The following is a 26233-nucleotide window of genomic DNA, read 5'->3' as shown; positions in this document are numbered from 1 at the left end:
CTGCCCTTTTTGGTGGTTTAATTCTGGGAAGTTGACAGGAGTGCTGGAAAAGGCCATAAAAAAATAATGAACAATGTGTGACATGATCTTGATGTTTGGTGCAGGTAGAGTCCAGCTTCTTGGCTACAAGATAATGGGCTTGGTTTCCTGTAACACTGGTTCAAAATATTTTGATAACACCATGTCCTTCTAATAGTAGTAATTGGAATACAACTATAGTAATTGGATCTTTGATATTCATAGAGAGCTGAATAAGATGTCATCGTGGGCACCATTCAAAAGGCACCCCATGCTGCTACTTACCTATGGGTTGTCCCTCTCAGACAGAAGTGGGGGCCTCAGCTCTCCCACTGTCTGAATAGCTTTAAAGAACATGAAGCAAAACATCTCTGAGAAGCTTCTTGAGACAGCTAACTAGTCTAAATATTTGAATTAACTAAACAGCACTAAAAATGAGAGCTGTAGAAATTCACTGAGAAAATGATAAATAATCTTAAAAAGTGTGATATACTCTGCAAAAAAAGTGTACACTGCCAGTAAATCATTAGATTGTGTTTCTGTCTTCAAAATTTAACAGTGGTTTTAAGTAGTGTTACTGAATCTTACAAGGGTAATTATTTTTTTTCCTCTCATTTCTTCTTACCACATCTCAGAAATAAAAAAAGACACATTAAGGTGGAAATAAAATTGAGGGGGAGAAATACACATGTTTTCACTTGCTCTACAAAGGCCATGCAGTTTTGACAAAGGTGAATGAACCTTGCTACCTTTTGATCACATCCATTTTTCAGAAATCATCCTGCCAGAGAGGTGATTTAAAAACAAAATCTGAATTTTCCTCTCTAGATAAATCAGTTACATGGACATACAGACATACGGTAACATCTTGCACTTTTCGTTATGATTTGACAGGAAAGCAAAAGTGTTATATAATTTAGATCATAATTGATGTTACATTTAGAGATTGAGTTGGAAAGGACTTATTTTGTGATTCGTAAACACATAAATTATCAGCCTGTAACTTAATGTTTTCCTAATCATGTATCTGAAACTCACATGTCCATAATAATTTATACCACTGATTATAACTAAATGATAATAACATAAATCATTTAGGTGGCACAAAGAATTTTTAAAATCCAGGGTAGCTTTTATCCAGCATTTTGGGTATAATTTTCTTTATCAAAACATACGGGGAAAAAACAGTGATTTGGTTTTATCAGCTCCAACATGTCTTTTTAAGTCAGATAATACCTTCCCCCTTCCCACAGTGCTGTTTCAAAACTTACTGATTCTTAAATCTGACATTAAATAAATTCATAATCATTTACACGTTAGTTATCTACAGGAACCTGTTTCTACAACTAACTCATTATCTTCCAATCCAGATGGATTGACAGGATACGCAGACTCATTTGTGTTACCATATGTGTGCAAACTATAATTATTAAGACTTTAAAAATGTAGAAAAAAAGAATGACATATAATGCACTCTCATGAAAATATACATTATTTTTAAATTATCTCCAGTTGACTTTATACATGTCAATAATACTTTCCATAAAATGAATTTAATTGGGAGTAGTACCTTCAAGTCAAGACTTTATCATTTAAAACTTTATAAGAATTCTATTGGGGCAGGCTGGGTGGCTCAGCAGGTTTAGCACCTGCCTTCAGCCCAGGGCATGATCCTGGAGACCCGGGATCGAGTCCCACATCGGGCTCCCTGTATGGAGCCTGCTTCTCCCTCTGTGTATATTCCCCCTGCCCCACCTCTCTCTCTCTCTCTCTGTCTCTCTCTCGTAAATAAATAAAATCTTTTAAAAAAAGAATTCTATTGAAAAATTGAATGACTGATTCATTGGATCATTCATTTCTCCTTTCATTGTCTCATTCAACAAGTCTGACTCCAATTATGGTGCTTGATCAAGAAATTAAGAAAAGAATGATCTTTGCCTCTTTTAGATTTATGTCCAGGAGGGAAGGGAGACTAGTTTAGATGCTTACACATGTCTTGGAATTCTGAGTATGTAAAATAAATATCTAAATGCACAGAAGAGTGGTCGTTGACAGGGTGAGATAATTAAATAGAATACTTTTTCATGAACCTGTGATTTCAGGACTGTAAAGGACATATGTGGTGTTTATTTTGCAGAGGATTGCCTTGCTCAGTGTGGCAAAGACTGCAGATCTTACTGCTGTGATGGGACCACTCCCTACTGCTGCTCCTACTACGCTTATATTGGGAATATCCTCTCGTGAGTACTGGTCAGATTTGGCAATATTGATGCTTTTTCCATTGCTCAGCTGTGTTTTCACAAAGTGCTTTTTTATAGATGGGGCAAGAAATTTTGAGAATCGTTATTGACATAAAATCTTCACTGGAGATACTAAACACTCATCACTATCTAGTGTTATATTATTTGACAAAATGTGCAAATTGATTTGCAAAATAAGCTACTTTTATTAGAAGGAACTTAAGTATTCTTTTACTGCCTAATTTGTGTTCTATAATAATGTTTTTAGTTAACTGCATTCATATTATTAATCACTTTTTAACGTTTTAAACTGTATGTTTTTGTCTGCTTTGTTGAAGGATTTGTAAGCTAATGTGTCATTTAATTATGGCTAGTTTATTTTGCCATGTATTTGTCTAACCCATTCAGTTGATATCAGGGAAAAGAGGCATTATGAATTAAATTAAAAACAGTTGAGATATGAAATGTCAATGTTCTACCTCATGTGTATCAAGCAACTTCAGGAAATAAGTTTATGGCCCAAGAAAGGCCATCAATAATGTAAAATGGTAACCAACTACAAACATCAACGAAAGATGCACATGTGTATGTGTTGAGCATTTCCCTATAACAAATTAAGAATTTATTTTGGAGGGGTGTCTGGGTGGCTCACTTGGTTAAGTGTCTGATTCTTGATCTCAGCTCAGGTCTTGATCTCGGGGTCATGAGTTCAAGCCACCTCAAAAAAAAAAAAAAGAATTTGTTTTGGAGAGGCTTCTCGGCAAAGGGAAATGGAAAAACAAGAATTGCTTTCAGGGTCGTATGTCTGAAAGGTGTACAAATCTCAGTTCTACATAGATTTTGAAGTTGAGAAGTTAGAAAATTAGGAATGTAAGAATTTTCAGAGTCGAAAATCACCCATGGCTTTCAAATAATAGCAAGAGTCTAGCCTCTTAGGTTAGATTCTTAGTTTTTATTTTTCAAGTGACTATCAGGATGATTTGGGAGCTGTTCTGTTGTGGCTTAACTCCTGCCCTGGGAAGGCTTTAGTAGAAACAGGAAAGATTAGGCATGAAGGGAAATGTGCCTGGCTATTTTGGGAATATGTCCACTGATATGGCTTATAACATCTTCCACTCCGAAGATAGAAAAGCTGGCACCACATGAACTTGACAGAATCAAAGTTGGAGCTGATGTCAGAGATCATGTCTCTCTGAATAAGGCCAAAAAGAATCATTTTGGGGGATACTCTTTAAGTCTATCATGGCTATATAAGAAATGTCAGGCTGTAATAAAGATTGACGAATGGAATTTAAGCATTCTTTGAAATGCAAAATAAACTCTAAATAAAATGTTTGAGTCTTGTTGAAAAAGTGATTAAGTTTCCCTCTTACATTAAAAATTAGTCAGAATGATATTTACAGGAATCAATCAGCTCAGAATACCCTAACTATGAATATATAATGATATTTTACATTTGTATATCACTTTAAACAAAAAACTTAAAATACGTTATTACTAAATTCCAATTTTATTTTCTAGTGGATTCCACATATGAGCTATTGCTGTTTCAGGTAGATGTGTAAGTGGGCCCAGTGGTGGTATAGATTTGAGGAAACTGGCTTCAGATTAATTCTGTGATTCTTTGGTCCCCTGCTCCTGGTCCTATATATTAATGTCCACCATCGTTTGTGTTGTGTGCCCTTATTTCTCACCTCATAGCTACCTCTTCCTTGGTAAATATATAGAGAAGACAAAATTACTTAATTAGAACTTAAAACATTTAAATGTATAGATGTCCTTTGTATATTTTATATTTGCATTCACACTTACATTTTTAATGGCACATATTCTAACTTTTAAATTTTATCCTTGGTTAAAGAATTAGTTGAATTGATATATTTATCTGGGTTATTTAGGCCATGTACTTGTTATGTTTGAAAAAGAGGAATTGTGTTGTGAGTGGGGGGAGAAGGAGAAACACAGATGGCATTATATTTCAGGCCGTTAAAACTGAATTTTCTATTCAAAATAGAAGCCACTAAGTAAATCCTTTGCTAAATAATTCTCAGGAGAAAAAGAGAGAGAGAGAGAGAGAGAGAGAGAAACCTTAAAGTGTTTTCCCCACTGAATAAAGGAGAATACATTTTCAGGATTTCCACTTATTGTTTAAGATTTGAAAAGAGTTCTTAACTCCACCCAAGCCTTTTTTTTTTAAGTTGGGGGTGGGGGGCAAGGGGGGGAGTATTTAGGAAAAAGAGTCATTCCAAGAATGCTTACAAAAGTTCTTTCATGCACATGTTTTCAAATATTGCTATTTTGGAACTCATAAACTACACTTCCTCTCTTCCAAGTATCCAGGCACATTCTTACTAAAATCATTTTAATCATCTTAACAGAAAATTAAATCTTTGTAGTTATTAGAAAAGTAATAAGGAAAAAAGCAATAAACATAATGGAATGTTATATATCCTAAATGACTAATTTTATAAATCGGTGAAATATCCTAAATGACTAATTTTATAAATTGGTTATAATTTGGTTTCTATTTTCGTTTGTTTTCAAAATAGAAAGTATCTTGGCTCAGTTTAAAATGGACTAAAAAGAGTGCAAAATATAATTTGGGTCATTCTAGACTGTTCACAAATTGGTAAGGTAAGGTACACTTCATCGTCATTGTTGAGACCCCTCTAAAATAATGAGAATAGAGATGTTTAGCTCTTAACTCTGTTTACTTCAACTCTCCTTTCTGTTTTGCAAATTAACCACGAAGGCTCATTTTTAAAGAGATTACAAGAACTAACTTTCAATTTACCTTTTAGTTGAAAAATCTTATTTTACTCATCTCTCTCCTTTTTAGACATTTTATACTCTAAATAAGAATTTATTTTGACAAATAAATTCAGATTCTACATCCCCACTTTTTTTTTCCTTTTTTTCAGTTAGGAATTCTTAATTTTACTTACATCTCATGAAAAGCTTTTAAACTTCAACTTTAACAATCGCATATCTACTTTTTAATTGAAATATAGTTGGCAGATAACATTAGTTTCAGGTGTACAACATAATGATTCAGTATTTGTACATATTGCAAACTGATCACCACAACAAATCTTCTTAAGTTGGTTTAAAATGGCATGTTTACTTTTGGTCATTATGGTTACAGGTAATAAGCTCAAGACAGAGAAATAGTATCATTTTCCAGAATTTAAGAATGCTTTTACAAAGTCAGCATATAATATGCCATCAGTTATTTACAAATACATATTGAGTGCCTATTAATTACCATAGCAGTACTGAGCTAGATTCTGAGATCCAAAGATGAATAAATGATATACCTTGACCTCTAGGATTTCACCATCTAATAAGAGAAAAAGTGTAGACAAATAATTTTAATTCAATGAATTAATCCATAAAGTGTAATTGGAGAGCCAGGAAGAGAGAAAACAGCTATGTCTTTGTGTGTGTATGTTTAGAAAGAAATGTTTAGGGAAAGTCTCATAAACATGAAATTGGATCAGAGTACTTGAAGAAGAGTAGGTATTTACATAAATGGACAGTGAAGAAAGAAGGTACATTCCAAAGAGAGAGACTTTCAATTGCAAAGGAAAAATATAAGAAATGATCAGTTTGAGAAAAACCAAGTCATTCGATGCTGCTAGAGAGCAAAGGTTAAACTTTGAATATAGCATATGAATGAGTAGAGAAGACAAACATTGGTCCTGGCTTTCACATGCTTTTATTGGTAGATTACATACCTTTATTGGCCATGCCTAACAAAACTGAAACAAAATAATTCATTATTTTTCTGGAAATATGATGTAGAAATGGTTTTATATAGAAATGACACGTTCCTAGACACCACTGTGACAAGGGACACAGGTGAGAAGGTGCCAAATGGACATTATTTTCTTTATGCAATAGAGAAGGATTTGGAATAAACACTACATGTTGTACTATTTAGAACAACTTATGACAGGATATATGATCTTGGAATTATTTCTCCATTTTTGACATTTTCATCTCAAGGGTAACTACCTGCAGATTAAAAAGCTTCACTATGCTTGAAAGTGAGGATTGGGCCAATTGAAGAAGTAAACAATTTCTCATCAAATGGATTCTCAAACATTTCTTTCAGTCACCCTTCCTCATGAAAAATAAACATCTGTGAGGAATATGGAAAGGGATATTTCAATTTTTGCTGCAGATGAAGCTTAATTGGCAATTCCCGAGAGAGAGAGAGAGAGAGAGAGAGAGAGAGAGAACCCAGCATAAAGATGTAGTTGTAGAGTACTCTTTAGAATTGGAAGAATTCAAGGGGATAGAGGGAGTAATTGAGTAGTTAATTACTGTTGGTAACGGAACAAAGTAAAAACAGGACTTTACTGGAAATGAAGGGAAACTGCTATGTGAGGAAAAAAAGAATTGCCCAATATTGAATATGAACCCAGTAATGCCCAGGTTGGATTTACTGAGCCAGATAACAAGATATAAGATTTAATCTTTTTACTCAAAAATAGATTTCTGCTCTTCCAGTTTGCCTCTGCAAAATGCAGCTCCATCTAGGGATTTCAGAGCACCATCCGGCCAATGCAAAATCCCCAGGGGGAAAAAAATTCAAGAGGAAGAACTAATAATGGAGATCCTGGTGGGATTAAGTTTCTTTTCTTCTCAATGAAATGTGAAAGATGTATTGCTCACAGGTTTTGTAAGGACAGCTAATAAATATCACCACTGTGATTTTAGAGCGATGTTATGCATGGAAGCAAAACCAAGTTAAAAGATAAAGGTTTCATATTTTCAAATGGCATTTGAAGTTGTATGCTCATTAAGTAGCTGCTCATTCTGAATAAAACACGGGAGACTGCAGCATAATGCATTTTGAAAGGCCTTTGGTATTGGTAAAAAACATCATTTAAATTAATTAAATTAAAATATTCTTAGTACTGAGATATTAAAAAAAAAAACAACTCTGAAAGGTGCTTACTGAGCAAATAGAAGTTTTTAGGGGGTCTTATCCTTAACCATGACACAAAGAAATAATATTTTAAAACAAATATGAATTTGATTTCAAATGTAGTTATAAATTACTTTCAAGAATTAAGTCAGTTTTTCTCAGAAGCCATTTATATTTTATGGGTTATTTTATTAAGAACAAATATAAATATCTAGAAATCTAAAACTCCTCTCAAATTTATATTCTATTTCATCATAATTTGCCTTTGTAAATTAAACTTAAATGTCAGAAACGTAATTTGGTTTTAGGAAGAAGCAGATGAAGCTTCTAGAACATGTTCTCAGGCATTTATATCTATAAATATGTAGAGATATTCTGTGTTCTACACCAGGTTCAGGGGGATATAGCCTTGAGTCAAACATGGTTTTTGCCCTTGGATGGTGTATATGCTACTGGGGAGCATAGACATATAAGAGATAGTTTATTCTACTGGGAAAAGCACAGAATGCAGTGGAATTAGGGAGGAGGAGGTTTTAGGTCCAACTTTAGGGTTCTAGGAAGCGTCTTGAAGGAGAATAATTTAAGATTAACCTTGAGAAGAAAATCAATTGATAAAAAAGTCATTGTTTACTTAGAGTTAAAAGAAAACATTTAGCAATCTAGGAATATAGAGGAAAACCTCTTAACCTTATAAATATCTCAAAAAACCTCACAAAAAAACAAAAAACAAACCACTCGTACTTCAAACACCAGACTTAGTGGCACAATATTATAACCTTTCCCTTTAAAGGCAACTATGATGGGGTGCCTGAGTGGCTCAGTCAGTTAAGCATCTGCCTTCAGCTTGGGTCATGATCCCGGGGTCCTGAGATTGAGCTCCACATCAGGTTTCCTGCTCAACGGGGAGTCTCCTTCTCCCTCTGTCCTTCACCTCCCTCATGCTCTCTCTGTCTCTCTCTCTCTCTCTCAGATAAATAAAATCTTTAAAAAACAAAATAAAGGCAACTATGAGGCAATTTAGCCTCTAGCACTCCTATTCAGTATCCTACTGTTCTGGTCAGTGTAACAAACATGGTAAGTTAAAAAGAAGTGATAAGAATTAGAAAAGAAGGAGCTAAGTTATTATTATTATTATTAAATATATGATTGCCTGTACTTCTCAGACTATAAAAATGAATGAGAATTCACCAGGATTGCAGTATATAAGATAAGCTCAGTCTACGAAAATCAGTGCATTCCTCTGTATCAGCAAGGTTCAGACAATGTAATCTGTATGTGTGCACACAAATCTCATTTACAACATCCAAAACTATAAGATACCTAGTAAGAAATCCTGTAATAATATATGTATGGCATTTATGGAGTAATATAAATATATAAAAAATTTCAAGGGATGAAAGAGACACCTGCAGAAATTAAGAGATCAATCAAACTCTAGATGGGAATACGGTAAGGATGTCAATTCTGGGATATGTCAGTTCTTCCTGAACTTTATGTAAATTCCGCGGAATTCTAATCAAACCCACAGGACTGTTTTTTTGTTGACTTTGACAGACTGAGCCTAATGTTTATGTGGGAAGTAAAGAGTGTACGGAAAAAAAACACAGATATGAAAATGAAGAAAGTGAGGAGACATGCCTTGGAGACATCAAGATTTATTATAGTTATAGAAAATAAATTGTGTGATATTGGTTTACAGATAAACCAATAGAATACAGAACTTAGAAATTGACTCATGTATATATGGGAATTTGATAGATAACAGATGGCATTACAAACCAGTGGAGGTGGATGGATTATTTAATAGATGGTGCATTAGCTATCCATATGGGTAAACATTAAACGAGATCACTCCATCACACCACACCCAAAAGTCTATTCCTATTGGATTAATTACATAAACAAGAAGCAAACACTCCCAGCTTTTTATAAAGGGAGAGAATGACATTATGGTATCAGGATAGGAAAGATTTCTAAAATAAAAGATAAAAGCACAAATAAAACTACTAAAACTAAAAATCAATGAACTATATACTTTTTAAAGAAGGATTTTCATCTCCATGACTTCACTTATTTTATCAGTGGAAATTTTTACCTCTTAATCCCCTGTATCAATTTCATCCACCCTCACCCCCATGAACTATATGCTTTTAAATGGCGAGTTTTATGGCATATGACTTACACGTCCATTAAAAAATTGCTTTAAACTATAAGGCAACGATTCCATAGACAAAGCATAAGGTAAATCGCTCACTTAGAGAAGATACTTGCAATTCATATGACTCACAAAAGGTTAATATCCAGAATGCTCAATAGGGAAATGGGTAATGTGTGTATACAAAAAAGGTAATAGAGCAGAAAAGTGGAAGGGCAATAAACATATGGAAGATGCTCCACCTGGCTAGCTAAAGCAGGGAACTGAAATACCATCTCCCACCTGTCAGGCTGGCAGTGCTCGTATGTCAGATAGTACTGAGCCATGTGATCCAAGGTGAAGGGAACTCATACTGCTGGTGGAAGAACATAAACTATTATCAACACTTGGGGAGCAGTTTGACCATGTGCAGTCAAGATGAAGATGGACATACTTCGGGATTGAGCAATTCCTCTGACACATATTTTCCCTACAAAATCCCCAAATCTGCAAAGGGTGATATTTGTATTATTGGCAAATATGTTAAATTAGCAAAACATTGGAAGCAACCTAAATTTCCATCAGAAGAAAATGGATACATAGAATATATTCATACAATGGAATGGGATACAGCTATTACAATAAATTGGTGCATGTTAATGTCTTATTATAGTAAATCTCAAAACTAGTAATGCTGTGTGAGAAAGAGCTAACAGAAACAGAACGTGCAAAACGTGCAATTCATGTAAAGTTAAACATATAAGATAATTCTGTGCATTACTCTAAACCACATGGGTATGTGGTAAATGTGTAATTATCTGAGGCAGAGAAGGGTATACATGAATTTTATGGTTCCCCAGGACTGAGGGGTTTTGTAGAATGCAGGATTTTCACTACCACAATGGGGACGGTCCTTGGCAAGCTGGGACAAGTTGGTCACCTAGGGAGAAGAACAGGGAGGAGGGCTTCAAGTCTAGCATGTTATTACTAAAAAAAATAAAAACTGAAGCAAATATACATTATTAATATGAAGTGAGTCTGGGTGGGGAGTATGTGGGTGTTTTATATTATTATCTGTCATTCTTATATATTTGAAAATATTTCATTAAAAAAGAAGGAAGCAATGGAAATCTGATGATGGTTGTAATGGAATTATCTGGATACCTATGATTCTGATATCAACTCCATTGTGTGGGTTTTCCAACACTACTAAGCGATTATCTGAATTCTGACCCTATGTGGAAACACCATCAGATCCCATAGGTTAAAGCCTTAGTCCTCTAAGACCCCTTTCCACTTCAGCCATCAATGGCAAGTTCAGGTTGTTACCTGTGCTTCTGACCAAGGTATAGACTGGAGGTTCCAAGACCTCTTCCTTGGTTTAATTAATTTGCTGGAGTGGCTCACAGAACAGAGATACATTTTACTTATTTTATTATAAAAAGATATAACTCAGGAACAGCCAGATAGAAGAGATGCATAGGGCAAGGCAGGGGGAAAGGACTCAGAGCTTCCTTTTCCCCCCTAGCACTCCACTCTCCCCAAATCTCTGCATGTTCTCCAACCTGGGAGCTCTCCAAACTGTCCTTTTGGGGTTTTATGGGAGCTTCATTGCATAGGGATGATTGAACTCAATCTCCAGCTCCACCCCTCTCCCCAGAGGTTGTTGGGTGGTACCGAAAGTTCTAAACTTCTAATCACATGATTGATTCCCCTGGCAACCAGCCCCTATCCTCAAGTGTTTTTTGAAAGTCACCTCATCAATGTAACAAAAGACACCTTTAGGAAAGTTTAAGGATTTTAGGAACTCTGTGCCAGAAATAAAATGAAGACCAAATGCATATTCCTTATTATAAGTATCACAGCATCTTGTTAACATTCACATTCTGGTTCAGTAAGTGTGGGGTGGGACCTGAAATTCTGCAATTTTAACAAACTCCCAGTGGATGGCTATGTGGCCCATCCTCAGAGCACACCTGGGTAGAGGAGGCTGGTTGCTATGTGACAGTGTCCTATTCTACAGGATGAAATGGTAGGAGAGATGGAATGTGGGGCTAAGATTGGGGCTAAAAGAAAGGAACAAGCCCAAATTTAATTCTGGAGCTTCCACTTTGGATGATTGGGGTGGATGATGTGCTGGGAACTAATAGGAAATATTCAAGAAGGTACAGAAAGGGGAATTAATTCCATTTTTAATTTTGTTGAGTGGCGGAGGAGCGGTGGAGCAGTGGTAATAGGCTTTATAGCCTATAGGCTAGATTCAGTGGGCCTTCAACTGGTGAAATGTACTAATCTGAACTCGGTGGGAAGCCTGGAGCACTCACATATAGATTTGAGAGTACAAAGCCTAGAGGTGTCTGTTGAAAAAGGTGTAGAAGAGAGGTGTATGAAAGAGAACAGCAAGCCAACCGTGGAGCCTCAGGGAAATTTGGAAAGACACTGTGATTCCTTCCCTTTCTATATTTAATCAGCCTTTTGAAAAGCGTTCTACATGTATTTCAGCCTCTCTTAAAGTATTTTCTATCCCTTCAAAATTTCTGCGCCTCTGTGAAAATTGATCTGTTCTTCACTAATCAGCCTGAATATACCTCCTGTGGTGGTGACAGTAAATGCCTTTATTTTCTTCTATGTGCTTTTTGTGTTTTATATCATCTAAAAAGACAGGATTCGTGATATTTCAGTTCATTCTGAATGGAATGTGTTGTCATCAGAAAGCAATTTATATGCCGATCCGTCTTTATTTACTCGAATTGTGCCCAAGCCAAACCGACTCAATCTCATCATATATCCCAGGTTTCACGGGTTATCTTAATTAGATAGAAACCCAAGTTTGGTATTGTAAGAGAGACTGTGCTTGGTGGTGACAAGTATTATCAGAATGAAAGGAATTACCGTTTATTTAATGTTCTCTGTTCCACATGCTTAAAAATATATTAGTTTATCAATCTTCAGAATAGCCGTCATGACCAAGGTATTATTATTCCTGTCTGTACAGATGAGGAAGTTAGGGCTCAGAGCTAAGTAATTTGTCTAATTTTATACAGCTACCATGTAATGAGCTGGCACTTAAAACTGTGTGCTTGACCTCTTTCTGCCTCTCCCCACTGGCTCCTGATCTGAAGATTTTAAAAGGGATGAATAGAAACTATTCATTGCTGTCAGGCCTTATGAAGACCTAATCATCATATTTGGGGGGAAGCCCTTTTTTTACATTTATTATTGTTTTTATTTACTTTTTAAATTTTGTTTATTCACGAGACACAGACAGAGAGGCAGAGATGTAGGCAGAGGGAGGAGAAGCAGGCTCCATGCAGGGAGCCCGATGCGGGACTTGATCCCAGCACTCTGAGATCACACCCTAAGCCAAAGGCAGACACCCAACCACTGAGCCACCCAGGCGTCCTCTTATTTTACTTTCAATATCTGGATTAAATTCCCTCCCTTATGCTGCCATAACATTATTCTTTCTCGACTCTGTTATTATTTATCACTTTATTCAAGCTTCTAAATTATTTGCCCAGCCACCCTCCCATACCCTGAGAGGACAAGAAGCCAGTGTAACAATTTGGCATTGAAGGCATAGGGCAGAACCAACCGTCTGATCCATAATGGATTAATTCAGGGCAGGTCAATCCTCCATTTACTCATGAAAAACCTGAGCTTTTGTGGGTTCTACCTAAATTTGTATCACCTGGATAAATATTTGCTTACACAAATCAAATCATAATTGGAAAATGTTGATTTCAGAGAAATCTCTTTTCATGGAGTATGAATCAGGTATTACTTATGTCGTGGTCTCGATGTAGCCAGTCATCACTTTCCAGTCACCCTGTTTAGGATAAATTATAATCAGATCAGAGGAATTCGACTTCAAAGACCGATTTGATTATAATGATTTAACCTCTTGTCACATTTCTGCAGTGAACATGCTCCTTCAGTGATGCTGTGTGATCTGCCAGCCTATGATTATTAAGGGAACGGCCTCCTGTGCAGCTGTATTCACTTGCATAATTTTTGGAAATAAAACATTTTGTTGATAAAATTGAGGAAAGAAGAATTATGCACACACAGTGATTTTTATTGCACTATATTGGGAGAATTCTGGGGGATTGGGGGACAGCTACCGGCCAGAACAGTGTCTTTCAGCTATCTCCCAACTACAAAATGTTAGGATGAACACACCCATAACTAATGAAAATTTCAGAGGACAATAATAACCTCATAAAGTGTAATAGGATTCCATCTGAAAGTGCCACGGTTGAAAGCCTTAACTATTTAACCCATAGTAACTCAGAGACAAAAGGAATTTGGAGTTTCAATATTCACTTTTAAGGAAAGAGGAAGAAGAAATCTCTTACAGGTAACAGGAAGAGTGCTTTTTCATACTGCTGCACAAATCTGCCAAAAATAGAGAAAATCAGGACAAATTACCTTAAACATACTCTGTATGAATTCATGCTGTTAAAAAGGTGAGCAGAACCCTATCTCCTTTACTGCATTTTGCAAAAAGTAAGTGCTGTCTCGGGTTGCAAATAACCACCTGCACAGCACTGATACATTTTTTTTCTGTCAGACACCAGGAATAATATAAGATCAACCTCTAAAGTGTTACACTCACCGAAGTACTTGAATTTAAATTTATCCAGTAAATGGTGAAAACTCCACTTGGTGATTGCAATCTCAAGCAGTACCCACCCTTACATTAAGTAAATAGACTTCTTTGCCCTTTGCCAGGTAGAATTAAAGAAAAAAAAACCCAATTCTTTGTGATTCTATTATTAACTAATAGTAGTCTTAGTGATAGGAAATCATAGAGGAAAGACCGAGAGTGTTTGGATTCACAAAAAGTACATTTGAGTTTTTCTTTTATGCTGTGTCAACTTTATCTTCTAATACCACTGAGCCCTCAATTCATCAGTTGTAAAAAGGGAATAGTAGTAACAACCTGCCCACTTCTCAAAATTTGGCTAAAGAATATATTTGTTCATAAAAGCATTTACAAGAGCGCTGCACATTTTCCTTGGCACTAATGAAAACACTGGGTTTTGGAAATGTCTGGAGTTCTAGAAAAGAGGAAACAGATGGGGAGCAAAGTGACTTCTCCAAGGTTATTCAGAAATCCATGATGGACCTAAAGAGCAAGTGACACTTTGGGTGCAAGATCCTCCCTGGTCCTCTGGCCAAAACATGGGCTTCTCTCTTCAGGAGAGTACCTTCAGCCTTGAGTAAAAGAAATGATCTTTTTAATCAAATGTGACTGCAGTCTAATAACTGCAGAAGCAGCTAATTAAGTACTGTGTTCTGCTGCCCAACAATTGCTAAAAGCATAATACAGCCCAGAAAGTCATGGACATTAAATAGACAAATCTGCCATGTTGCCCTAGGCTGACCTATGGATTAGAGAAGCCAATTCAAAAATGAGATAAACAAGTCTAAGTAAAACTATATAAACTGGATTTATTTTTAAAAAATTACACGTGTAAGAACAAATATCAAAGAGGCAATGATTCCATTTACTAAACAATTCGTTATAGAACTCCAATGAGTTCCCCTTTCAAAATGTATTTGATTCTCAATTTTGTGGAAATACATATTGTACATAAGGCTGGTTCATCTCCATTGATGATATGTCAGTAATTAATGCACAAAACCACTTTCTAACCACTGGCCATTTCAACAGAGTGATCACAGTATTCTATAGACTCGAGTGTGCCATTGCACGTAAAAATTTAGAAATGCCCTGATTAGGTCTTTTAAAAACTGTCTTAATCAGCAGTTTTCTCAGTGTAAGTCAGTGCTTATAAGAATAAAAAAGGCAATGATTTGCCTCTGATGATATTATACATAACCTACATTTTGCAACAATCGCCAGATTGAAAATATTTTCAGTGGTAGCAAAAAAATGGCAGATGGCATGCTGAATAAAAAGTCATTGATCATAGCAAGAATCAGCTGAGGTCTATCAATTCTAAAATAAATTTCTTTTCACTCAGTTTGTTGGCTTTAAACAGCCAGTTTATTGTACATGCTGTATATTTTGTTCAGTGTTTGTGGTAAAATCGTTTTTGTCTCATTACCTTTCATTGCGAGGATTGGCTCCAGTTCTGGATAAGACAGAGAAAGCATGCTCCACTCTCTACCTCCTACTGAATGCAGCTATAGAATCGAGTGGATTGCTCGAGGCAGCTATTTCAGGTATACAGAAAATAAACAGTAGCAAGCATATTGGGGAAAAGACCAAAATTCAAAGTACTGCCTAACTAGCCAAGAGCTTATCCATTTTTTCGCCCTCTGTTTACTCTACTCTGGACTTCACATAGCCCAGAACACATAAGTAGGCTTCGGGATATGGACACAGAGAGATATAGGAGAATCTCTCTAGCTCTAGCTAAGTAAACAAGGTCTCTTCATCCTGGAAGACAGTGGGGAAAATACTCCAGATATTTTTTCTTTTCTCTGTTCTCTTGGATAGCTCTCAAGTGATCTTTTGGTTGCTATAGCAGTGGCAGTGACAATGTCAGAAGCCTAAAATTCTGAGTGAGGAATCTTCTTTTCTGATCAGAATGATATAATGCCAGGATGGGGTGAATCCTCACTGTTGCTTTTTTCTGTCTTTATCCTCCTTGTTATTGTTTAACTCCGGATATGAGCCCATTTTTGAAGTATGCAAAAAACAAAGTAAATAAAGTCCATTTTTCTGAACAAAGAATGAAAAGTGTTATTCCAAGGAACCAGAAAGTATTAGTGAGATCTTGGTGCTCACTTTGGCAGCACAAATGCAGAAATTGGAATGATACAGAGAAGATTAGCATGGCCTCTGAACAAGGATGACATGCAAATTCATGAAGCATTACATATAAAGAATGGAAAAGAGAAAGAGAGAGGGAGAGAAAGAGAAAGAAAGAATAACTAGTGTGATCTTCATGATAGAAGAGCTCAAGATGGTGACCTATAAGGTTCTTTGTGACTTCCTGGGCTCATCTCAAGTTGCATATGCATGGCCCGACACTAAAGAGTATACAAAGAACTCGAGAAGTGAATACAGGATAGGCAGCTATCTAGTTCCCAGATTGGCAGTTGGGTGGTACACACATGGCTCAGCTCCAAACCTGATTGCAAAGGCTCTGAAAATGGAACTGACATTAAAACCACAACCACCGGTCTGACTGGAGCTTGTGGTCTAAATTGAACCTGGTTGATTGCCTGCTAAAACAAAAATTTCAAAATTCCCCATCCACTTAAACAAAACTCAAAAACCTCATAACATAATACTCAAAGCCCAGGATACAATTCAAAATCACCCAGCATACAAAAAAAAACAAGGTATCTCAACTCAAAGGCAAACACAATCATCAAGCAACAGAGATGTTAGAATTAACTGACAGTGCTTCTAAAGCAGCTATTAGGAAAAATGACCTCAAAAGTAAAGGCAGACACCACTTGAAATTAGTGAAAAGACCAAAACAAAATATGAAGAACTGAAATTTCAGAAGGAGAAATATAGTAACTAAGGTTTAAAAAACATTCACTGGATGGGCTCAATAGCAGAATAGACATAAAGAATGAATGAACTTGGGGACACAGCAATAGAGATTATTCAGTCTGAACAACAGAGAAAAAAATATTGAAGAGAAGAAAAGAAGAAAAGAAAGAAAGAAAGAAAGAAAGAAAGAAAGAAAGAAAGAAGGAAGGAAGGAAGGAAGGAAGGAAGGAAGGAAGAAAGAAAGAAAGAAAGAAAGAAAGAAAGAAAGAAAGAAAGAAAGAAAGAAAGAAAAAGAAAGAAAGAAAAAAGAAAGAGAAAAAAGAGGAAGGAAGGAAGGAAGGAAGGAAGGAAAGAAAGAAGGAGTAAGCCTCAGGGAAAAGTCTAGCTTTGATGTCACCAAGACCCATAAGAGAGGAGAAACCACTTAAAACTTCACAAGTTTGGCAGAGAGAAACTAAATGCAAGAAGTTCAATAAACTCCCCAAAGGATCGACTTAAAGATTTCCATACCCAGACACATCATAATCAACTACTGGGAACGAAAGAAAAACATCTTGGAAGCAGCTAAAAATAAGCAACAGATCACCCACTGAAAAGCTATGACTTGAATGAGCCCACATTTGTCATCAGAAACTGGACAGAGGCGTGGCACATTGTTTTTGTGGTGAAAGAAAAGAATGGGTAGTCCAGACTTCTATAACCAGCAAGAATATCCTTCAGGAATAACAGTGGAAAAAAAGACATTCTCAAACCAAAAAAAAAAAAAAAAAACTAAGAAAATATTTAGCAAGCAGGCTTGATCTATTGATCTAAAGGATTGCTAAAGAAATTTTTCAGAAAGAAGGCAAATGATGCCAAAAAGAGATCTGTAATATCAGGAAGGAAAGAAGAGTACAAAATTGGCATATATTTGTGTAAATATAATAGCCCCCTTTCCCCCTTTGAGTTCTTTAAAATATGTTAGACTGTTGGGTGTAGAAACATATAAATTATGTTAGTGTTTTCAGTTGAGGTTGATGTGATACATACCTCCATAAAGAAGAAAAAGTAAAGAGATCTCTAAGATGGTATAAAAGTGATTCTCTGTAATGATGAGATGTATGTGTTCTGTGATCCTTAGAGCATTCACTAAAAAGAAAAATAAAAAACAAATACACAACCACAAAAAAAAAAAAATCCTGAAAAACCTACAGTACAATGTAGCTAAAGGCAGGCAGGGAAGGGGAATGATGAGGGGAATGAAACACAAAGAAATCAAACAGAAAGTAAATAATAAATGACAGACCAAACATATTAATGATTATATTAGCGGTCAAGACTCATCAACTAAAGGACAGAGAATGGATTGTTCTTAACCGACAGAAATTTTTCCTATCCACATGATACTCACTTCAACTACAAGGATATAAATAGGTTAAAAGGGTGGGAGGAGGGAAAAATGGGGAGATGTTGGTTAAGAGGTACAAAGTTTTAGTTACGTAAGATGAATAAGTTCTGGAGATTTAAAGTAAAACAATGCGACTATAGTTAGCTGTACTACATTGTGTAATTGAAATTTGCTAAGAGCAGAGATATTAAATTTTTCTTAACACACAATGGGGGAAAATAGGTAACTGTGAGGTGATGAGTATGCTAACTACCTTGATTGTCATGATTATTTTACAATGTATGCGTGCAATGAATAATCAAGTCGTATACTCTATATATACAAAATTTTAAATTAATTATACCTTAATAAAGCTGGGGAGGGAGGAAAAAAATGAGCTATCAAGCCATGAAAAGAAAAAAAATAGTAAAGGGATAGGAAAAAAATACACCATGCAAACATTAACCAAAAAGAAAGCTAGAGTAGCTATGTTAATATAAGACAAAGTCCAGAGCAGAAAATGTTACCAGAGATAAAAAGTGATATTGAATAAGAAGAAAACTGTCAATCAAGAAGATGAAGCAATTAAAAGGAGAAATTCAAAATTTTGACATTTGGTGTCTATAAAGAGCAAATAAAAAACTAATTTTATTTGTTGAAATATATCTTACAACAGGAGAATGTGTGCATGTTGATTTACATAGAGGGTTAAATGAAATTACTTGCATTTTCCCATTCTTTTTCTTCTTTATTTTTAATTATGAGTCATGTCAGTGAATTGCAGATAATACCATGGAAGCTTAGATTTATTTTCCTTCTAAACCAATCTAAAACTTGACAATCGTGGCATTTTTATATGTAAATACCTCAACTGGGAAATGAGATATTTAAGGAGATAGCCTACACATGCTTTTTTGTAGTGCACCAAAAACCCGTTGCAGTGATGGTAGAAATATTAACGTACTGGATGGAGAGTGTGTCCTGAAAGTGACACAGAATGAAGACAAAGACACAAGCAACAGAAAATTAAGAGTGTTGATATTTAACTTTTGTCATAAAAATGACTAAAATAGTTAATTTCAACTTAGGTTTATTTTTTGAAAGATTTTCATTTATTTTTTCATGAGAGACACAGAGAGAGGCAGAGAAACAGGCAGAGGGAGAAGCAGGCTCCATGCAGAGAGCTCCACGTGGGACTCGATCCTGGGACTCCCAGATCACAACCTGAGTTAAAGGCAGACACTTGACCGCTGAGCCAACTAGGCGTCCCTCAACTTAAGTTTATTAAGAGAAATATATTATTTCATGAAATGTGGGAGAGAATTTTGGAAGAGAAAAGAATATAATATTAAAACCAAGAATCTAATCACTGGCAGACTTTCCTAACTAGGTGCATACATTTAAAAAAATCCATTAAACTATTTAGAAGAATGATCTTTTTTTCTTCTAATCTAAATATTTGTGAGAAAGGCGATTTCACAAAGAACTGCAATATCCCAAAATTCATTCCTTTCTTGGTGCAGAAAGTAGTTCATGAGGGAAAAGAGCTTATCCTGAAATGATTTCTCCAAAGCCAGCAAAATCTGTTCTGCTTTTCAAATTATGCTATTAGGAAGACTAACCTCCAGGTGTTTCAATTAATCGATGGTATGATTTAAAGATCTGCAAAACTTTGTAGGGCTTTTTTTTTTTTTTTTTTTTTGCTGTACTGCATCATTTCAAATAATACTTTTAAGCCTATATACTAGCATACAGGAATCTAAAATATATTTATTTTGTTTCTTATATCACATCCAAGCTTTTAAATGTCTTACAGTTGTAAATACCAGACATTAATTATGTCTCTTCATAGGAAAGTAGAAGTTTCACAGTGTTTACATTAGTTTAAATCAAAGGTTCCTAGACTTCAGTATGCATGAGAATCACCTAAGAGTGCTTGCTAAAAATACATTTCCCCAGGACCTAATCAAGAAATTCGGGTTCAGTAGGTCCAAAATGAAGCCAGAAATCTATATTTTTATTGAGCAATGAATAGCCTTTGGGCTACCCTGGTCTAAATTAACTATACCAAAACACATTTCATTTTGGACTCCCTATTATCCTGTTTAATTATCAAATTAAGAAATAGAATCAAACTATCATATAATGAACTATAGCTTCTTTACCTTTCTATAAACTTACATAAAGACTGATTTCAAATTACTATGGTAAATGTATTCAGGAGGAGTGAAAATAAAGGGCTACAAAAATTTATTTATGTTTGATCAAAGTAACTGAATAGAAGGGGGCGACCCATGACTTCTTGGTAAGTCCACAACCATCATATTTGCAAAGCATTTACCTACACCAAAAGTACCAAAAGTACCCTACCAAAAGTAGGGTTGTAAAATGGTGATCACATTAGAATCTGTCTCATGGGTGGCTACGAAGAATAAATTAGTATTAATTTATGAATCACTGAGAACAACAGCTAGTGCTCAGTAATTTTTAGCTACCATCTATTCTTCTCCATTATTCTAAGTTATCTCACAGATAATGGGCCAAGCAGGGAATGGTATTAGTATAATAGGGAAGCTGTGTTGGTTGAAACATTTTTCCTTGGCAAAGAGAATCAAAAAGGTAGGAATATAAATACAATCTTCACCAGGAAAGGATAAAAGCCCTTAGTTTAATTGTTGCACAGGCCGGACCCTTTCTTGCTCAGTTTTAAGGAACATAAAAATGAGTGCTTGTACATGGGGCTCCCTACCAGAAAAATGTACCCTCAGCCTTGCTCAGCTCTTGACTTCTGGCAGATAGCACTTCCATCTGCATTGTTTCAGTGCTGGGAAGCTGGCATTTCCTCCTGATTATTTTTGTGCCTTTTTAATATCCTCTGAGGCAGCCTTAGGCCACAGTGAACTTCGTCCCTGAGCTGGGCAACTTATTTCCTGAGCATCCATTATTGTTGCCACTCTAAACTCAGTAGAATCCATTTGGCATTAATGAAGCTATCCTTTTATTCTATGGGCCCCTTCATTTCATCTAAGAGAGTACATTTTTGTAACAACGGCAAAGTAAGATATTCTGACTGTTTCTTTGAAGACTACAATCTCTTTTCATTTCAATTACTTCTCCCCCAGGGGATTTGGAATGGCTGCACCATTTTAGGGATCCAGCTGGGGATAAGTGGAATTGGGGCTATATTTTGTCTAAGGTTAGTATATATATTTATGTGGTTCATAGTCACTTCCATATATAATTAAGCTATTGATAGTTATTCCTACATAAGAATGGCTCCCCCAAATGATCAAACAGCCCCTTTCATTATGCTAGAGGAAAGACTGAATTATCTTTCTCTTTGTGTAGGAAAATATATTGCAAAATTGTTGTCATGTGAAGAGGAACTCAAAGAATTATCAGACAGAAAATGTAGTAAAACATATAGGATAGGAATTTATTCTGCTGAGTTGTGTCAGGCAGTTAATCAAATGTCTTTTCTTTAAACGGATCTTCAAAATTTTGCAAGCTTCAGACTCTAGAAAACACTGACCTACTACTGGTTTTGATTAACTAGTCTGTCTGTACTCCGTTTTTCCCATAAGTCCTATTATTTTTAATTTTTAATTCATGGTATTGTAGAAATTGGTTTTTCCCCCAGGAATTCATGTCATGTTATAGCAGAAACATCAGTTGCTATTGTATTATTATTATTATTATTATTATTATTATCAATACAATTATTGGACTTTGGGATAGAGGGGGGAATATATTTAACCAGACCTGTTCAATAATATGAAGTGGTATTTTTTAGGTATTTATTTATTTATTTATTTATTTATTTATTTATTTATTTTAGGGGGTGCTGAGGGTGCAGAAGGAGAGAGAGAACTTCAAGCAGACTCCCCACTGAGCACAGAGCCTGACTCAGGCTGATCCCAGAACTCTGAGGTCATGACCTGAGCCAAAAGACCTAGAGTCTGATGCTCAACTGACTGAGCCACCCAGGCACCCCAGGAAGTGATTTCTTAAAGTGATTTTTTTATTTTTTATTTTATTTCAAAAATGTTGTATTATATTTTTAAAACTACATTTTAAGAAAAATCAAGAGAACTAAAGCCCATAGAAAAAATATCCTTTTCCTGAAGTTAAGAACTAAGTAGATCACAATTTTCCTAATATATTTACTGAACTTGCATGTTGTTTTAATAGTTACAATTTCTTGCTGGTTTGTTTTGTTTTCTGTTTTAGAAATCTCTAATATCTGAGAGTAGCAAGGGCCCATGTCACACCTAAGAAAACACCTAATGCCTGCACTTATGTAAATTACTTGATATTATCTATTTAAGCTTTCATTATTGAAAAGTGAATAAGGTAAACCATCTTTAACTTCATTAGGAATATCGAGTTAACCAGAAGGTAGAAACTTCACCATGTAACTGTTCACTTGTGCTATATCATTCATTAACTTTGCTATCTTGGAATTAGACTTCCATTTGCTTCTTGATATCTTTCTATGAATCAATCAATCAGCATGACAGAGAGTGATGTGGGTGATACTTTACACTAGATAGTTGGGGATAAACAGATAAGGGGCCCAAAGGATGTGATATTCAAGCAGAGAAATAAAACCAAGTGAAGAAGGCAGCTATGTGAATTTTTTATTGTAATTTTTAAAAATAGTTTATTTATTTATTGGAGAGAGAGAGCAAGAGAGAGCACAAGTACAGGGAAAAATAGAGGAAGAGGGACAAGCAGACTCTGAGCTGAGTGTACTGCCGTGGGGCTCAGTCTCAAGACCCCAAAGATCAGAAGATCATGACCTGAGAGATATTAAGACTTAGAGCCTTAACCACTTGTCTAAGGTGCTCCACCTATGTGACTACCTTGAATATCATTTTACCAGGTAGAAGGCAAATTTGGAAACCCCAAACAGGATATGATAAATGAGGAAACAGAACTTTATTTATTTTTTTTTAAGATTTTATTTATTTATTCATAGAGATGCAGAGAGAGAGAGAGGCAGAGACACAGGCAGAGGAAGAAGCAGGTTCCATGCAGAGAGCCTGATGTGGGACTCGATCCAGGGTCTCCTGGATCAGGCCCTGGGCTGCAGGCGGCACTAAACCGCTGCGCCACTGGGGCTGCCCGAGGAAACAGAACTTTAAAAGTAAAATATTTGGAAATAGTACAAATACCTTATATCTGTAATAAAATATATAATTTTAACATAGAATTATTTGCCGAATTAGGAATTAAACACAGACTAGGATTTATAGTACAGAACTTTTGTTTTATTTTTTTTTAAGATTTTATTTATTTGTTCATGAGAGACACAGAGAGAGAGAGAGAGGCAGAGACACAGGCAGAGGGAGAAGCAGGCTCCATGCAAGGAACCCGATGTGGGACTCGATCCCAGGGCTCCAGTATCATGCCTTGGGCCAAAGGCAGGCACTCAACCGCTGAGCCACCCAGGCGTCCCAGAACTTTTGTTTTAAATGTTTTTCTGAAACATCTAACTTGTTCTGAAATGGCTTTGCCATTTAGCTAAATTATTCTTTTCATGTCATTTTGTATTCAAATTATAATTTATTTTATTCTTTGAATATTTAAACTCCTATCTATAATATTAAAAATGTATAAATAGATGCTGCGTTTTAATTATAAAGCTAACCGTCAAAATTTATTTAAATGTTAAGCAATTTTAATAAAATTATCTTTCCTTCTGATACTGTCATTAATCAATGTCTCCTAAGTATTGCCAGCATACATCACAATATATACCCATCAGAAGTGTCATTAGAGAAGGACCCTGACTACAAAGAGCTTATAAATTTAGTTTTGTAAGTCAAGAGAGATTTATAAACATTGCATTCTTATGATAGACATTCAGCTAATAAATCCTAAATAAGTTTTGATTTATAAATCCTTTTATTGCCCTTGGGATTCAAGGGACTGATTTATGAGTCAGTATGCTAAAATCTATAATTTGATCAGACATAAATCTTATTCAGTGATTTCTGTTTTAACCTGTAATTCATAAATCCTGGTCAGTGTTGGCTTTTAGTTTTCAAAGTGTTCTCCATTTACCAGTTGGTCTCATAAGTCCATACTTTAGGATGTTGATGATTAAAAGTGATAATTTGCACGTAACTCAGTTAAATAAATATAGCAGCTGAATAGAATTTTCTCTTTGTTCTAGGGAGTGAGTTACTAGAAATGAATTCTAAATGCATTGATGATTTCAAAATGTTTTAGCTGAAAGAACAATAAAATATTGTCATTAAAATCATTGTTGACTGTATCTCCCAAGTTAGGACTGGTGTGCCAGAAACCACTAATTGTCTTCTGATAGTCTTCTGATAGCCAATCTCTCCATATCTGTCCAGGATAAAGACTACATCTCCTAGCCTTCCTGGCAGCTATGTGTGACCATGGGCCTAGCTTACAGCCAATGGTATATGAGCAGGGGTCATAAGTACAACTTTAGTACACACACTTAGGCTGGAAGGCAAAAGCAGTTCAGTTCAGCAGTTTTTTGGAAGGCAAAAAAAAGTTCAGTTCAGTTCCTTCCAAGTGGGGAAGGAAGAGAGTGTAGACCCTGACATGAGGATGCTGTTCTTTGAGATCTGGTACTCTTATTCCATAGCAGTTAGATGAGGGGGAAGACAATCTCTAATATTTTAAGACATTAACTTAAATGTCTGCTACAGCAAATATTTAGTAAATATTAAATTTTATTTTATTGAATATATTATTTCTATATTATAATTTTTTAAAATATTATTTGCCAAGAACCCTGCTAATCACTGTGGAAATACAGGTAAGCATGATTCAGTCCTTGCCTTTGTAAATATATTCCTAAGTAGTAACTTTTTTCTTAACACTCAAATACATAGAATTGTTTTTAAATTTGTTTTCTGTTTGCCGGTAGAAAATAAAACTATAATTAGTGTATGTATATAAATCCTGTCTATGTCATTAAATTCACTTAATACCTCTAGTAATTACTTTGTACAGTAAGATTTTATCTTTTTCTCTTTTTTTAAGATTTTATTATTTTATTTATTTATTAGAGAGAGCATGAGTGGGGGGGAGCACAGGACAGAAGGAGAGAGAGAAGTAGGCTCCCCGTTGAGCAGAAAGCCCCACATGGGGCTTGATTCCAGGAACCTGGGATCATGACCTGGGCCAAAGGCAGATGCTTAACTGACTGAGCCACCCAGGCACCCCAGTAGTTAGAATTTTTTATCTAAAAGATTATCATATGCAAACAGAGAAGTTCTGCTTCTTCCTTTATGATCTGTATATACCTATTTTTTCTTACCTTATTGCCCAGGAAATATCAAATAGAAATTATTACATCTTTGCCTTCTTCCAGTACTTAGAGTGAAGCATCCATTAAATATGACATCTGAAATTCTTTTCATTCATCTCTTTGTCAGATTGAAGAAACTCTTCTGTTCCTAAAGATTGTGGGTTGAATTTCATCAAATACTTCTTGCATCTATTGAAATGATTGTATGTTCAGTTTTCTTGTAATGATACTGATTTTCAAATTTTAAACCACCCTTATTTTCCTGGGAGAATCTCTACTTAGTTACAATTTTTTTTAATCCTTTGTATGCATTTCCGACTTTAATCTGGTAAAGATTTCGTTACACGTTTTTGCATCTATACTCGTGAGGGAAATTGGACTGTAATTTCATTCCCTTGAATGTCTAGTTTTGTGCTCAGGGTTATCCTAGTCACTTAAACAGCTGAGGACATGTTCTTTCCATCTTTATTTTCTGAAAGAATTTGTGTGAGATTGCTTTATTTCTTCTTTAAAGGCTCATGGAATTCATCAGTGAAGACCTCTGAATCTGGAGTTCTATTTTGGGGAATGTTTTTAATGATGACTTTAATTTTAATTTTTAATAATTATGGGATTATTTAAATTTTCTATTTTCACTTATATATTTTAAAAAATTCATTTCGCCCAAGTCTTCAAATTTAATTTTATTAAATTCATAATATTCCCTTCTTATCCTTTAATATCTGTAGGATTTTTAGTGAAAAACCTTCTTTTATTCTA

General features: G+C 35.3%; 1 protein-coding gene, 1 long non-coding RNA gene and 1 other non-coding gene across 5 annotated transcripts in view; 2 read left to right on the top strand and 1 right to left on the bottom strand.

Annotated features, from left to right (window-relative positions):
- Positions 1 to 26233, bottom strand: part of LOC102151217 — a 461443-nt gene that overhangs the window by 91296 nt on the left and 343914 nt on the right. The gene's annotated exons all lie outside the window — the stretch shown is intronic.
- The window catches only part of CYYR1 (cysteine and tyrosine rich 1), a 104738-nt gene that overhangs the window by 3375 nt on the left and 75130 nt on the right, over positions 1 to 26233 (top strand). The window contains exon 2 of the mRNA XM_038581283.1: positions 2156 to 2258. Within this exon, the coding sequence (XP_038437211.1) occupies positions 2156 to 2258 (103 nt within the window). The remainder of the gene's footprint in view (positions 1 to 2155; positions 2259 to 26233) is intronic.
- On the top strand, positions 16084 to 16190 carry LOC119867120. The gene has a single exon (XR_005382490.1). It is a non-coding gene; the product is annotated as a U6 spliceosomal RNA (small nuclear RNA).

This window comes from Canis lupus, chromosome 31 (assembly GCF_011100685.1).
Source record: "Canis lupus familiaris isolate Mischka breed German Shepherd chromosome 31, alternate assembly UU_Cfam_GSD_1.0, whole genome shotgun sequence".
Lineage (NCBI taxonomy): Eukaryota > Metazoa > Chordata > Mammalia > Carnivora > Canidae > Canis > Canis lupus.
This window is presented reverse-complemented; position numbering and strand designations above follow the sequence as displayed.